Source organism: Psammomys obesus, unplaced genomic scaffold, assembly GCF_907164565.1.
Source record: "Psammomys obesus unplaced genomic scaffold, mPsaObe1.curated_primary_1811, whole genome shotgun sequence".
NCBI classification, from domain to species: Eukaryota; Metazoa; Chordata; class Mammalia; order Rodentia; family Muridae; genus Psammomys; species Psammomys obesus.
The window spans coordinates 21,742,409-21,757,678 of NW_026596034.1; the positions used below are offsets into that span (position 1 = coordinate 21,742,409).

At 50.8% G+C, this 15,270-nt stretch overlaps 2 protein-coding genes across 8 annotated transcripts; one reads left to right on the forward strand and one right to left on the reverse strand.

Moving 5' to 3' along the window:
- Nucleotides 1–111: 111 nt before the first annotated feature.
- Exoc3l1 (exocyst complex component 3 like 1) lies at nucleotides 112–5,705 on the reverse strand. Of its 6 annotated transcripts, XM_055621019.1 has the most exons (14): nucleotides 5,558–5,705; nucleotides 5,206–5,299; nucleotides 4,820–4,995; nucleotides 4,520–4,739; nucleotides 3,025–3,634; nucleotides 2,827–2,944; nucleotides 2,621–2,746; nucleotides 2,421–2,521; nucleotides 2,124–2,234; nucleotides 1,263–1,392; nucleotides 1,022–1,144; nucleotides 789–944; nucleotides 572–696; nucleotides 227–492 (listed from the first exon to the last, which is right to left on the reverse strand). In XM_055621019.1, exons 2-14 carry the CDS (start codon nucleotides 5,249–5,251, stop codon nucleotides 303–305), a joined length of 2,232 nt encoding a protein of 743 aa, XP_055476994.1. In that variant the 5' UTR covers nucleotides 5,252–5,299; nucleotides 5,558–5,705; the 3' UTR covers nucleotides 227–302. The 6 variants fall into 6 exon arrangements, with proteins under 6 accessions (XP_055476993.1, XP_055476988.1, XP_055476990.1 ...); XM_055621018.1 differs by having other exon boundaries at nucleotides 112–696; XM_055621016.1 differs by having other exon boundaries at nucleotides 2,124–2,521.
- Nucleotides 5,706–7,776: 2,071 nt separating this feature from the next.
- On the forward strand, nucleotides 7,777–15,154 carry E2f4 (E2F transcription factor 4). Of its 2 annotated transcripts, none has more exons than XM_055620749.1 (10): nucleotides 7,777–7,964; nucleotides 8,374–8,483; nucleotides 8,611–8,772; nucleotides 9,068–9,111; nucleotides 9,989–10,050; nucleotides 10,280–10,577; nucleotides 11,010–11,147; nucleotides 13,979–14,026; nucleotides 14,214–14,258; nucleotides 14,354–15,154. In XM_055620749.1, exons 1-10 carry the CDS (start codon nucleotides 7,830–7,832, stop codon nucleotides 14,467–14,469), a joined length of 1,158 nt encoding a protein of 385 aa, XP_055476724.1. In that variant the 5' UTR covers nucleotides 7,777–7,829; the 3' UTR covers nucleotides 14,470–15,154. The 2 variants fall into 2 exon arrangements, with proteins under 2 accessions (XP_055476724.1, XP_055476723.1); XM_055620748.1 differs by having other exon boundaries at nucleotides 7,778–7,964; nucleotides 10,941–11,147.
- The last annotated feature ends 116 nt before the right edge of the window (nucleotides 15,155–15,270 follow it).

Consider the following 15,270-nt stretch of genomic DNA (forward strand, 5'->3'; position numbering starts at 1 on the left):
ACGCCACGCCCCTGGGCGGGGTGTCATTCTAGACCTCCCCCTCCTCAAGTTTCCGGGCTTCTAAAGCGCCGGTGGCTACCCGGGCACTGAGAGCTCCGAAGGAGCCCAGGGCTCGGGGGACGCAGTCCACAGAAAGAACAGCTGTCTGCAGAGGCGAGATGCTACCAGAATATTAGGGCTGCAGCCAGGATTAGGTATGCCACTATATATGGACCCCTAGTTTCACAGCTGCTTTCAACACCCCCGAGCCCCAACGCATAGACGTGCGGTAGATGTGGCTTTATTACGCAGACAAATAGGTGTCAGGAGCAGGGGCCCGAGGGGAGGCAGGAGGACAGAGAGGGCGTAGGAGTTGGTACCAGGCTGAAGAGCGCCCGGCGGCCAGTGGAAGGTGAGGGAGGTGGGCCGGCCTGCAGCGAGCTGAGTGCTGCCTGGCGATGCTCTCGGGACACGTCCCCGCGCAGGTCCAAGAGGGCAGAAACGTGATCCTCGCTGCAAGAATTCCACCAGGTGCATCAGCCCCGCCCTTGCCCTCTCAGGCTCCTCCTCCCCCGTCCCCTTCCCCTCGCACCTCACGTCGGGAAATTGTTGCCTCAGGCCTGCCACCTCGAGACCAAGCAGCGTGGGGTCGTGAAGGTTGAGCAGTTCCCTCAGCGCAAGCAGCACCGGCGCGCAGTGAGCGCTCTCTTCTAAGCCCTGAACATGTTGGAGCAGGTTTTCCAGCCAGCCCTGGGCTCCCACCCAACCACAGAGATGCTCGACTGTCTGCCCCCCCAAAGAGCTCTCACCAAACCAAGGAAAAGCTCCTTCAGCTGTGCAGCATCCTGCCTAAGGCGCTCAGCCGCCTGGGTCCGCTCTTCCACACCACGGCACACCAAGCGGCCCTGCATCAGCGAGCGTAGGTACTGCAACACCACGGTTCGTTCTGCCTCCGCCAGCAGCAGCTGCAGGACGGTCACCATTTTGAGAACAGATTCCCATCAGCACTACCCTCTCCCCAGCTTTCCTCTCCCCACCCCACCTGAACAGCAGGCTTCCGCACGCGCCAGAAGTCCTGGCAGAAATGAGACGTCTGCTCACACACGCTGTCCAGTAACTCAGAACTCAATAGCCACCGGCGCGAGGGCAGAGCGGCGAACAGGGGCTAGGGAAAGCATGGCAGACGCGGGGCTAGAGAAATGATCCGGATCCCACAGAGACTACCATAAATACACCGTGTCTCCCCCTTCAAATTACCATCCATGCTGGGATGGCAGCCTCACCTGGAGCTCAACCTGCAGTGCTTCCAATACCAGGCGGCAGACCCTCCTCTGTACGTCGTCCAGCGCGGCTTCTACTGGAGTTAAAAACCCTGAAGCTTCCCCATCGGGCAGCAGGACGGATACCGAAGATCTAAACCGACCAAAAGTAAGACTTCAGGACCAAGGCCAAGGCTCGCATGGCCCTCCAGGAGTCATCCATTCTGGCGCCACCTTCTGGTGCTAATCGTCTGGTAGGAGCGGGGGACGCTCTGAGTTTATCAGTCTCAGGTTTTCTGAAAAGGCTAGTAAGGGCAAGCCCAGCACACTTGTCTCTAGAGTAACCTCCAGTTAAGTCTTTCTTCCTGTTATTTTGTTTCGGAGCCGAGCTAATCTTAGTCAAGAGGGAGTGAAAATCCTCAGCTTGTATATATGTCTGTCTTCCCTGTACCCACTACAAAGAGTATAATACTCAAGAAGATAGCCAGGCCTGGTGGAGGCTGAAGAAGGAAGATTACTATCAGTCTGAGGCCAGCCTGAACTAGAGAGTGCCACTCTTGTCTCAAAGCAGGAGGAAGAGTGGGAGGAAGTTTTTCTTGTTCATGGCTGTAAACCTCAGACATTATCTGATGTAGAGTAGAGCCTTGATAAATATTTGCCGAAAGAATGTGGTAGCTATTTCGCATCTTTATCTCATATGATTCTCAGACTTTCATCGTTACCCAAATAATACTAATGAAAAAACTGACGGGTGCCTTGCTGTACGAAGTAGTCATTAGCAGAACTAAGGTTGGAATCTCATCCTTGTGGGCCCAAAGTGGTTCTAATGTGGGTGGCATCCATGCAGTAGAGGGGCTCAGAAAGGTGCTCGTGAAAGTGTACTACCTCAGGGCTGACTGGTGGTTGAAGGCAGCCAGTAGGTAGGGTACATAGTGAGGGGCCATTGCTTCTCCCCTGAGATGGTCTCGAGAGAATCGGATCAGAGCATCACTGAAGCTGCAGCGGGTAGAGGGAGGGGCACTCCTGGGTTTGCTGTCACTCTGGCACCCCCCACAACTGCACCCCCAGAACTCTTGTCCCAAAACAAGGAACCCCTCCCCACAGGTGTGCCCTAGGCACTCAGAGCCCTTTGGCCGTCTGGGAACAGGACTGGAGACGGTGAACAGGCCCCACTTGGCAAACCTCCTCAAGAATGCACCCAGTTCTGACAGTGCCATGTCGTGCACCCGCCCGTGCAGCGAGTCACCGATCAGGCTGGCCACTCGAATGTTTTCAGCCAGGATCTAGAGGCAGGGAGGAGCAGCCTTTAGAAATTCCCTAGACCTGCCCATCTCCCCTTTTCTTTGTGGGAGCTGCACACTTCCTGGGCACTTCCCACCCACCTGCAGTACAATGGCTGGCATCGGTGAGTGGTAGAAACCAGACGGGTCTGTGTTGGGCTCCTGCTCCCTACTCCACTCAGCTACCTCCCCATCTAGTGCTTTCTTCAGCCACTGAGCCACACTTAGCTGGGAAGAAAGGACAAAGAGCAGCAGGATGTGTCAGGGTACCGACAAGACATTCAAACTAGGCAACAGTCACTAGTCACCTGGACTTGGGCCACAAATGCTGCCTCCAGCTGCTCAATGTTCTCAGAAGTCAGGAGGGGTTCTAGTTGGGACACATCGGCCTCAGGCCCCAGTTCCAAGTTCCCCATCATTTCCTTCCTAGAGATAGAGAGCAAGCAAGCAGGATGTCATAGTGAGCCTCTAATCGTCCCACTTCCCACTTCTCCAAGAACACTCACCCCATGTATACATGCAGTGTCCAGTGCAGCAAGGCAAAGGTGTCCGCAGCTCCCAGCTCAGGCCCTGAAAGGAGTTGCTGCACCCTGCGGCGAAGGCCACTGTGCAGGGTGTGGGCCCACAGCCGAACCACATGGTAGTTTGGTGGGCAGCAGGGTGCCACTAGTGCCTCAGCTTTTGCCAACTCAGCAGGCAAGGCTACCTGCAGAGCCTCAAGCCACCGTGCCAGGGCTCCTGGCTCAGGCAGCACAGGCGATGCGAAGTGGGCCCGCTCCAGGCCCTCCTGTAGTGCCCGAAGACATCGCTGCCGCCAGTCCCGGGGCGCCTGCCCCAGGGTTGTGCGCTCAGTCTCCACCTCTGCCACTCGGACAGCAGCTACCAGCAGGGCTGGATCCTCACGTGCCAGCCGCCCTGCAGCCCCTGCAGCGGCCTCCACAGCTTGGCCCAGTGCCTCAGCCAGAAGGCCCAGCCCCTGGAAGATTGGCAACTCCTGCCCTCCTAAGGGTGTCCACGTCTCCTCTTGCAGTTGCTCTAGCTCCCGCAGGCTCACATATGCCTCCAAGAATCGCTGGGCGCCTATCAGGGTCTGTGTGTGGGCCACTGCAGCTGGCACTAGTGAAGAAAGACAGAGTGAGAGCTCAGCCTTCCCACCTGTGCTGTTGGCACAGCAAAATGCTGAGGTCTCGAGTCTGGTGTGATGTATTAGACATTTAATAATAAGCACAATAAAGCATCAGTTAATCTGAACATCTAGGCTAAGGCCTAGAGTCAACTCCTGAGCCAATAGAAAATAAAATCAAGAAGGCTGGGGAGGTGGATAACAGACTAGAGAGACAGCTCAGTGGTTATGAGCTCTTGCTGCTTTTTGCAGAGGCAAGGCCCTGGGTTCAATTCCTAGAACCCATGTGACAGCTCACAACTGCCTATAACTCCAGTTCCAGGGGACTGAACATTCACACACTCAAATGTTCACTTAAAATACAAATCTTAAAAAAGAAAGCTAGAGGCAAACAAAAATCAATGGAAAGCCATTCTGATTGCTATTCAACCACGTTGTTAGGGAAATATTTACAAACATAGCTATGTATATATTAGTATTTAGGCGCATATACATGTGGATGCATGTCTATATTGTACTTTGTATGTATGTCATTTGGGGGAGGGTGCCTGGGATTGAATTTAGGGCCCTGCAACATAAAAAGTACATGCTCTACCGGAACTACAGCCAAAGCCCTTTCAGTATGTAAACCCCAGGGGCCACAGCCGAGAAATGGAATTTCTATGCTGGCTCTAACTTCCTCAGCTTGAGAATCCCAGAATGAGCTGATTGTGCCTGTTTCATATACTCTTTGAAGCTGAGATTACTCTCTGGGGTGTCCCTGGTACAGGTCTCCATGTAATAAACCCCTTCCCTCCCTCGTGTCCCAGCTGCTGACCAGTAGGGGTGTTTGTGGACTATTAGAAGCTGAGGTCCAGGGTGCCCTTCCCCCCACTCACCTGCTTGTAGTCTTGGCAGCAGCCGGGTCAGGACCTGGAGCTGCTTGTGCTGGGCAACACGTTCTCTCAGGGGCTCCAGCGTTTGTGAGGTCTGAGACAAACCCCGGAGTAAGTGATGGGCCTGGCTCAGGGCTCCGCGTGTTCCCTGCACAGCCTCGAGGGCTCTGGCCAGCTGCCACACGCCAGTCTGCACACCTTCCAGGTATGACTGCACAACGGACTGCGGAGAGAGGTGACTAGCAGAGGTTACCCAGTCCCACTGCCCACTCCAACACTCCTGCTCCCCTGTCCCAGACGCACCTTGATCCGTGCCTCAAGGGAATAATTCCGCTGCACTTCGCGGCTGCGGTACTGGGCCAGCCTGGCCAGCTGCTCTGGCCGGTAGAAGATGCCTGAGGCCCACTTGAGTGCTGCACCCCGAGCCAACTGTTCTGCCCTCTCCTGCTCTGCCCACTCGGGCCCTGGGCAGGAAGAGCCTGGGCGGACGGTTGTGTCAGTCAGGGAGGGCCTGTGGCTAACAAACCTGCTGTCCATCTGTTTCCTCAGCCTATCCCCAGAGCAGCCCACTCTTAACTATCCTATAGAGCTCTAGCCAGACCTGGCAGGAAAACCCAGCCCCAGTCCACCATTTCCATTTTTTTTCCTCACCATCATCCTTCCCCAAGCCCAGCTAGCAAAGCTCATACCAGGAAGAAGTGTGGGCTGTACTTTGTCCTTGGCTGCTGAATCCATGGTGTACCTCGGGGAGCTGGAGCTGTGGTAGGAGTTGGGGTTGAGAGCCTGGAGGGGATCAGGCAGAGTGGATGTTCCTTTGACCCTCCCCTGGGAAAGAGGAGCAAGGATCTTGCCTAGCCCCTTCAGGAAACAAGAGAGAAGGAGGTATGCTAGAAGGGCAACCAAAGGAGGCCTTGGTTCTCTAGAGTTTTGGGGTGTGCCTCTGCAGATGCCAAGTGTGAGTATGTGAATAGGCCTACCATGCTAGCTGCAAGTCCCCTTTACTGCTCTGTAATGCCCAGGACAGTTTGGTACAGAACTTACCAGATCTGACTGGTGTCCAGTTCTCCCTCCTCTGCAAATGGCCTTGGCCTTGAGAATGGCCTCCTCTCTCCTGCAGAGCTGGGCACACCCTCACTGCTCACGGGACCAGAGTGACTCCAGCTCCTCTGGCACCAGTAGCCGAATTCTTCTCCCCAAGGAAGCCTCTCTCCCACTTCCCAGCCCAGAAGCCCCTTCTTCAAAGGCCCCTCCCTCTCCAAAGCAGAAAGAAAGGAAGGAAGTTGAGCCTCTGACGCTTTATTCCCAACAGGAAAAGCATCTGCGTTGAGGTGGGGAGAGCTGGGCGCCACTTCCTGCTAGGCATGAACTCCCTGTGACCACCAAGTCTTGGCCAGCCCACCTAGGGCTTCTAAGTGATCGGGAAACACATATGCACATATGAAGCAGATTTGGCCTCAAGCTGGCTTGAAGGATGACCTTTCCATGGATTGATGTGGCTGTAAACGAGATGACAATGTGAGAACTGCTGATAGGCCCAGCAGAAAAGGATATGTGCCCCTGTCGTGGAAAGTCCACCTGTTGTGAGGAGAAAGTATAGCAGATGACAGTCAATGATCATAAAGGTTCTATCGTTCCTGACAGTGATAGGGAGCCAAGGAGAACATTAGATGATAGTAACATAGTAACCATTTGGCGCACTACCCAAATCCACCCATCAGAATAGACCCCATTTCCTAGCTGCTAGAAGTATAGGCTGCTAAAGGGATGCAGCTGAAGTTCTGAGTCAGTATTGATGTACAAAGGCCGAAGTAAGTACCCCTGCTGAACATGAACACCTCAGAAAGACTACTCCAATTTCAGAGTTCACACCATGGGCTCTATTATAACTCAGTCTTCCAAATTCTGCTTGTTTTACTCTCTCTCGAGTGTGAGTCCCCAAAAGACTTGCTGAAGGCATTTTTTTGTCGCAGAGGAACTGACCAACGAGTAACAGTAAGTGCTAACAACGTTAAAAATAAGAGTTTCTGCCTGGCAAGATGGCTCAGATGTTAAGAGCACTTGCTGCTCCTGCAGAGGACATGGGTTCAACTACCAGCACCTACATGGAAGCTAATAACTGCCTGTTAACTCCAGCTCCCAGAGCTCTGACACCTCTTCTAAACCTCCCTGAGTACTGTCACACATGTGCACAAACATAAACACACACACACTAATAATACATATACATATAAGAATCTTTAGAAAATTAAAAAGCACCGGGCATGGTAGAGGCAGGTGGATATCTATGAATTTGTGGCCAGCTTGAACTACAAAGCAAGTCCAGGATAGCCAGAGCTGCACAGAGAAACCCTGTCTCAAATAAATAAATAAATAAACAAACAAACAAACAAATAAATAAATGAGACTTGTAAACACACGGTCCTATCTCTATGTTAGGAACTGCCTTAAAGGCTTTACTTATATTCACAAATGGGCAAATAACCTTTGCATAAACTGAGTAGTGTTTGTAAGTAAGACTCTTGGCCTTTGTGAGCTGTATGGAGACCAAAGAAAAATGATGCTGGAACTAAATAAGGAGTAGAGATGGAGTAAAGTGGGCAAGCTAGATATAGTTTTTCTCTGGTTTGGCAGGAAGTAAAGAACAGGAATAGCAGGAATAATCTCAAAACAGCAGGGAAGCCTTTGGGATCAGTTTTAAGCTAATAGGCTGTTTATTAGACAGTATGAATTCCCTTTCCTAGATGGGGTGTTTGGGCAGTTAGTAGTTTGGAAGCAAGTTATCAAGGAATATTCTGGTGGTTCTCTCTTCTCAGCTGCGAGGACTGCTCACTGACCTCCTCCACTTTTTTTTTTAATATTTTTATTTCAATTTTTATTAATTACTCTTTATTCACTTTGTATCCTTCCGCAGCCACCTCTCTCCTCCCCTCCCAATCCCACTGTCCCTCCCCCTTCTCCACGCATGCCCCTCCCCAGTCTATCAGGTCTCATCAGGACTGGCTGCATTGTCTCCTCCTCCATTTCTTGCTATAAAATGTGTTCAAGTCTCCCAGCTGTTCTAAGCAGTTGCTTTCGTTTTCTTTCTTTCTTTTTTCTTTTTTTCGTTTTCTGGCACATTTGTTGATGGTCCCCAAAGTTTTACGTCCAAATCTGCAGACAGGAATTGCCCCATATACCCTGGGAGGGCGCGAATCGGAAGCGGAAGCAGCCGTGATAGCCCCGGTGGCCCGGCGACTAGGAACGGAAGCGGAAGTGGCGCCGCCGCCGGCCTGGCCTGGCCTGGCTGAGGGGAGGCGGCGGGCGGGCGGGCGCGATGGCGGAGGCCGGGCCACAGGCGCCGCCGCCCCCGGGTACTCCAAGCCGACACGAGAAGAGTCTGGGACTTCTCACCACCAAGTTCGTGTCGCTTCTGCAGGAAGCCAAGGACGGCGTTCTTGACCTCAAGCTGGTGCGGCTCGGGTTCAGGGGCGATAGGGGAGATGGTGGACCAGGCCTGGACCAGTAGCGGGAACCCCCGGGGCGGCCCCGCCGAGTCCTCCGACTGCCGGCCGCCATCAGTGTGCTTTCTCACACGAGTGAGGCGGGAGGTTGTTTTCATTCACTCAAGGCATTGCGCCTCAGCTCTGTCTGGATGGGGCTGCAGGTGCTTGCCCTCGTGGCCCTTCGTGGCCAGCGCCGGGAAACGAGCATCAGAGTATCAGAACACAGCTAAGCCAGGACTCTTCCCAACACACTGCTGGAGTGATTGAAAGGAACTCCAGGGGTGGGACACAAGAGTACCCCTAGTCCAGATTAAAAGTATCAGGGTGCACACATAAAAGTGGGGCTAGCGTTCTCCATTCTCTTCTACCTGCCAGGCAGCCGACACTCTAGCTGTGCGCCAGAAACGGCGGATTTACGACATCACTAACGTATTGGAAGGTATTGGTCTGATCGAGAAAAAATCCAAGAACAGCATCCAGTGGAAGTGAGTTGGGATGTTTGGGAGGGCAGGAGTGTCAGGGGGTGTGGGGTGATGGTTGTAGGAGAGAGCGGAGGTTTGGGACCCAGAGGTTCTTAGAAGCTCCTCTCAGTCTCTCCTTCCTGTGGTTCAGGGGTGTCGGGCCAGGTTGCAATACCCGGGAGATTGCCGACAAGCTGATAGAGCTCAAGGCAGAGATCGAGGAGCTGCAGCAGCGGGAGCAAGAACTTGACCAGCATAAGGTGTGGGTGCAGCAGAGCATCCGGAATGTCACAGAGGACGTCCAGAACAGCTGATATCCTCTGGCAGTCCCTGCCCCGGGGAGTGGGCAAGGGGCCCTCAGCTGGTTTTGCTTTGTGGATCTCTGGGCTCTGTCCCTCTTGAAAGAATTATCTTGCCACCCCTGGTCAGACACGAGGCTCCCTTCTCTTCTAATCTTAGCCCATGATCCTTACCCACTTGGATCCCAGGTTCCAGAACTTCCTCTGAGGGCTTGTATGTCAGAAATCTGCTAAAACATGGGCTCTCTTCTGTGATCTGCCATCTGGCACAATAAGAAAGGCATCAGCTGTTCTCCTTAACCCCCACACCTTGGCCTACGTGACTCATGAAGACATCTGCAGATGCTTTGCTGGTGAGCAGAGCTTGGGTAGGGGGAAAGGAGGGTGGGACTGAGCTAAACCACAGAGCCCTGAGCATCAGGTTCCGTGCCCAAGGAGAAGTTCCATCTCTTAAGAGGGTACCTGATGCCTACTTAAAGAGAAAATGGTAAGTTTTACCTTGAAAGTCGCAGGGACTCTGTAGAGACAAATGATACTGAAAGGGTACAAGAGTCCCCAGTGTGTCCCCTGGGTTTGCCCTCATCAGCTGTGTTCTCTGGGTTTTGTTCTTGGGCATGATAGTGGCACAGAGGGGGGAAAAAGAACGTATGTATATTTGTGTGCACAATCTTACATACTGGTATGTAGGAGTCCGTGGTGTGCATTTCTAATTTGTAATCAGTTTCTTTGCATTGTGTATATAGGACCCCTTCCTTTGTCTTATATTCCATCTTGTATTTTGGAAAAACTTGATTAGAACTTCCGTTTCTAAGCATCAGCATCATTTGAGCAATGAAGTGGTACCTATAGCCAGTGACTTTACTCCAGAATGTGATTGTATGTTTAATCCCAACACTTAGAAAATAGGAGAGCAGATCTTTGAATTTGAGGTTAGCCTGGTCTACACTGCAAGTTCCAGGTCGGGCAAGACTGCATTAAAATGCCCTGTCTCAAAAAGAAAAAAAGAAAAAAGAAAGAAAGAAAAAGTATGTTTGGAGCTGGATTTTCTGGTTATTGACCATGAGGTTTTGGGGAGAGAAGAATTGTAGCTCTACCCAGTGCTCTGAGATGGTAGAGACTTAATATTCAGTCTCTTAGAGACTCTGGTCTCTTCTCTTACTCCAGTGAACAGACACTTTACTAGCTCAGATTGAGCTCATGGTCCCTGACCTATTCTCCTTAACATTCTAGGAGACACCCTCCTTGCTATCCGGGCCCCATCAGGCACCAGCCTAGAGGTGCCCATCCCAGAGGTAGGTGCTCATCCCTGGAAGGCGGTGTCAACTGAGGGCGGATACTGGCTGTGAAGCTTGATAAGTTCTGGGTGGGGCAGGTAGGGGAGGGAGGCCTGGAGTTTGGGGTTATCTCAGTGGATTGGCAGATGAGGAGTGGGAGGGCAGTCTGGCTCTGACCCAGGGTCAGGCAGGATCTATGTCTGCTTGCAGTTCTATTTGTTCCCCATCTTATGCCACCTACCTCCAGGGTCTGAATGGTCAGAAGAAGTACCAGATTCACTTAAAGAGCATGAGTGGCCCCATCGAGGTGCTGCTAGTGAACAAGGAGGCCTGGAGTTCACCACCTGTGGCTGTGCCTGTACCTCCCCCTGATGATCTGCTCCAGAGTCCACCTGCTGTTTCTACACCTCCACCTCTGCCCAAGCCTGCCTTAGCTCAGCCCCAAGAAACCTCTCGTCCAAGCAGTCCCCAGCTAACTACCCCTACTCCTGTCCTTGGCAGCACGGAAGCCTCAGAGGTAGCAGGCCAGACAGCTGAAGTTGCAGGTGAGATGCTGTGGAAAGGTGTCTATGTTATAGAGAACTATACTAAGATAGAAGAGGCTTCTGGGGTCCCCGCCTAGCTTTCCTTGGGGGTCACAGTAATTTTTTTGTTACTACTTTCATTTACTTATCCCAAATTGAACAGTATCTAATGGATCCTGGTAACCCTAGAGCTCCCTCCTCCAGAACTTGTCCTCTGTCTTTAGTGATCTTTTCTAGATTGCTTTTTTGGTAACTAGTGGTGGCTGAGTCTCCTTGGGTTTGGGTACCAACACTGTGGCCATCTTGGCCATAGGATCTAGCCTAGCCAAATTCTGGGATCCATTTCTTGATTCCATGTGATTGGGGTTGGGGATGTGTTTGCAGTGAGTGGTAGCCCTGGAACTGAAAACAAGGACAGTGGTGAACTCAGCTCATTCCCACTGGGCCTGACAGCACTGGACACTCGACCTCTGCAGTCCTCTGCCCTACTGGACAGTAGCAGCAGCAGCAGCAGCAGTAGCAGTAGTAGCAGTTCATCTGGAGCTAACCCTTCTACCTCCTTTGAGCCCATCAAGGCAGACCCCACAGGTGGTGAGTACTTACTGAGGGGTTGGGGGCAGCAGGGAGAGTCTAGCCTCAGCCCAGTGTTAATCAAACACACAGTTGGAGCTAGAAGTTTCTTCCTGCTAGCCCCTGCTCTGTCAGCCAGACAAGGTTGTCTGTTCTCAGGGTCAGTGCTGGTGCCTCTTGCCTCTTCCTGGAACTTCATTCCCTGCCTGCTAACACTTGAACATCACTCAGCATTCTTTTTTCCTTTCTATGTCTGGATGCTTTAAAAAATAATCCATTTCTACTTGTGTCTGTCTCGTAATTGCCCACCAACCCCAGTGCTCCAGCTGTGCTGTTCTTGGTGTAGTGCCTAGCCTAGCAGGTTATTAAAGGATAATGGATGTAGTGCTTTCTTGGTCTCTGCTGTAGCTCTTTCTTCCTTTGTCTTCACTGTCAGTTCTTGGCTTTTCTACTTCACTGGCTTCTCCTGGCACTTCCTTAAATATTGGCATTTCCCATTTTACACCTGGGGAGGGCCTCAGTTCTAAGGAGCTCATGATAGGTTTCAGCCTCTACATAGTTTCAATCTTTTACCCAGTCTCCTCTATGTCTACCACTCATCTTCTGCATCTCTGGTGGATAACTCATTCCTGCGTGTCATCAACTAAACTTATCCACCTGTTCCCAATTTGCTATTCAAGTTCTGTGTGGACTCTTATCACTAGCTCTAGTCACCAGGCTTGAGACACCTGTATTACCTCTGTTCTTAATCCCTCTGCTGCACACCTTACGTTGGCTAAGTAAAGTCGGTGTAGCATCTCTTCTTATCCCTCTTACAGCCTCAGCACTCCAGATAACTACAAGCCATCTTAATTCTAGATTTATAGCCATCCTTTCCTTTAGAACATTCTATCTATCTATCTATCTATCTATCTATCTATCTATCTATCTATCTATCTATCTATCTCTATCTGTCTGTAATTTCCTGCATGTATACAATGTGATTTTTGGTTTGGTTTTTTGAGACAGGATTTCTCTGAGTAGCCTTGGCTGTCCTGGGATTCACTATGTAGACCAGGCTGGCCTCTGCTTCCTGAGTGCCAGGATTAAAGATATGTACCAGCACACCCAGCTCTATACATTATGTTTTGATCATTTACAAAATGATCCCCCCCTTTGTCCTTCTAGTACTTTCTTTTCCATTTCCACATTCTTTTTATAACCCATTCATTCTAATTAGTCCTACATGTATGCACAGATTTAAAAAAACAATTACTCCCCCTTTCCCAGCTAGTTGCCCAGCTTGATCTTGTTTAGGTAGCCATAGCTTGTAAGTTCATGAGTACAATGGCCGTGTTAAATCCAAAAGACAGCATTTCACAACATTCTTCCCCATCCTATGGCTTGTACATTCTTTCCATACCCTCTTCATCACTGTTCCCTGAACGTTGGGCTGAGCACTCAACCTAATCTCAGCACTTTGATCAACTATGAGTTTCTGCATTGACTCCTGCTGCCCATTTTCTCTGATCAACATATTGACGTAAAAATTAAGAAGTCGTTTTATATGCCCATTTAGCAAAGCAACAGTAATAAGTTACCCCCTAGGCTCTAGGATCTCCCTAGCCATGGACTTTTGATAAGGTTTACAGTCTCAAGCATGAAGCTAGCCATAAATCAAAGCAAAAAAGGAGTTGGTTGTCACCATAACAGTTATGCCATTATTGCCCCAGTAGGCACATCTTGCCTGGTAAATTGGTATTCTACCACGCAGGGTCTGTTGCATGTTAAACCCATTAAATCATCCTTTTCTTTATTCTCACCAATGGAATAATCAGTTTGTAAATATGGCTGGGGAGACAGCTTGGTAGTAGAGTGCTTTCCAAAGGTGTGAGGACATGTGTTCAGGCAACAGCAATAAAAAGTACTGGGGGATGGAGAGATTGTGAATATGTAGTCTTCCATGAAGTTGGGTTCTTTCATCTTAATGTGGGCTCCAGGGATTGTACTTAGGATGTCAGGTTTCAAGACAAGCACTTTTACCTGCTGAGCTATCGCACCTGCCCTGCCCCCATTCTGAAACTTTTAAAAATTGCTGTGAGAGAGTGAGTTTGTGAGTGCCCTCAGAGGCCAGAAGGGGCTTTGGATCCCTTGGAGCTAGAATTAGTAGTGGTTGTGAGCTGCTTGGTATGGGTGTTGGGAACCAAGCCCAGGTCCTATGGAAGAGGAGGAAATGCTTAACACTGAGCCATAGCTCCAGCCCTATACCTGAACTTCTGAACCCTGCATATAACACCTATCATGGTCTGTTCGGTTTCTTTTGCTTTTGCTTCCCATGTGTGTCCTTCTGATCAGAGGTTTGTAGTAGGTTCATCACACTATAACATTATCCTCTGTCACAATGTTTTCTTTCACTCAGCACTTGGGAGGCAGAAGTAGCGAGATCTCTGAGTTCGAGGGTAGCCCGGTCTACAAAGTGAGTTCAGGACAGTCAGGGCTATTATACAGAGAAACCCTTTCGGGGGGGGGGGGGGGGGGGGGGAGAAAGAAAAGGGAAGAAGAAAAGGGGCGGGGGGGGGGGGGGGGGGGGGGGGGGGGGGGGGGGACGGACAAAAAACAAAAAACAAAAAAAACTCTGCTAGATGTCCTGGCCCAGGGTGGGTACCCAGTAAGAAGTGGAGTGGAAGGGGCATCTTATGTAGTGGCTGCACTGGGCCTTTGACAGCCTTGGCTCAGCACTGAAGAATTTAGATCAGTAGATAAGACACCTGAGGAAATGTGGAGCCCTGGGGCCTAACGATATATGGCTTGAAGAAAGTTGGACTATTGTGGGACCCAGCTGAACCACTGAGCTTGCCTTTCTTTTCTTTCAGTTTTGGATCTCCCTAAAGAGCTGTCAGAAATCTTCGACCCAACACGAGGTAGGCTGTGTTTCTCCTTTGGAATGGCTGTAGGGAACATGGTTTTGAATTCCCTTCTAAGGATATGTACTGGGTATCCCAGAAAAAGGGAGAAGCTCCTAATGGGCACACATGTGGGTCTCATTCTTGGGCTTTGGTGGGTGGAATGGGGAGAGCCAGAATCTAAATGAATCGTGTTCATTCCCAGAGTGTATGAGCTCCGAGCTGCTGGAAGAACTGATGTCTTCAGAAGGTGGGTAGCCCAGCAAGATAGGGGAGGCTTTGAGCAAGGGGTGGGATGACTGCTAGGGTTCTTGGCCCAAGACCTCAGCCTAATGTTCTCTGCAGTGTTTGCCCCCCTCCTCCGACTTTCTCCACCTCCTGGAGACCATGATTACATCTACAACCTGGACGAGAGTGAAGGTGTCTGTGATCTCTTTGATGTTCCTGTTCTCAACCTCTGACTAACAGGAGGACACATCCTGTGCAGCTGCAACCCAGACTGTCTCCCACCCCCAGCTTGAGAGCCCGACTCTGGACTTACTCAGCCTTCCCCAGTTGCTCGGTTCTGGCCATGCTACCCTGTTTTGCACTGTAACTGTGCTAGCAGAACAGGGAGAGAGCTTAGTCCTCTCTACACGGAAGCAAGTGTTTGCCTTTTATTTTCTGGAGCCTTCCCCAGCCAGGCTCAGCTGCCACCCAGTGGCACATCTGCCCTGTTTCTACCAGCCACTCTTCTAAGGTTTGGAAAGGGGGTGGAGCTGGGTGGTTGCCAGCTGTCACTCTTCCTTTTCTGCCTGCTCACTCTGTAGCCTCTAGACCTCTCATGTGCCCCCTTTCTGCTATGCCCTAAATCCTGGGAATTCTAGGATAGCCATGGTGGAGGGGGGTAATTAGAAGGAATTGATGTGTCTAGTTAGGAATATGGGTGGGTTGGTACCTGCAGAGTGGCCCAACCTCTTGATACCCCTTAATCTCTTCACTTCCATTTATTCACTTACCCTCATTTTAGAGCCATTTGCAGAGATTTAGAAAGATTTACAATAACGAATGGATTCCTATATAAAGATTATTTTTATACTTTTTTCAGCAAAAGGAAATTGTAATATTTGTACAGCATTCAAGTGAATAAAGACGTGCCTAAGGCTATCTCTGATCTGGTTCTTTGGGGCCCCTGGAATTACTGGACTGTTGCTGGGACTGGGTGGGTCACCTTACTGGAATGGGAGGTGTGGCCGCTGTGGAGGAAGCCTGCCTTCCCAGTC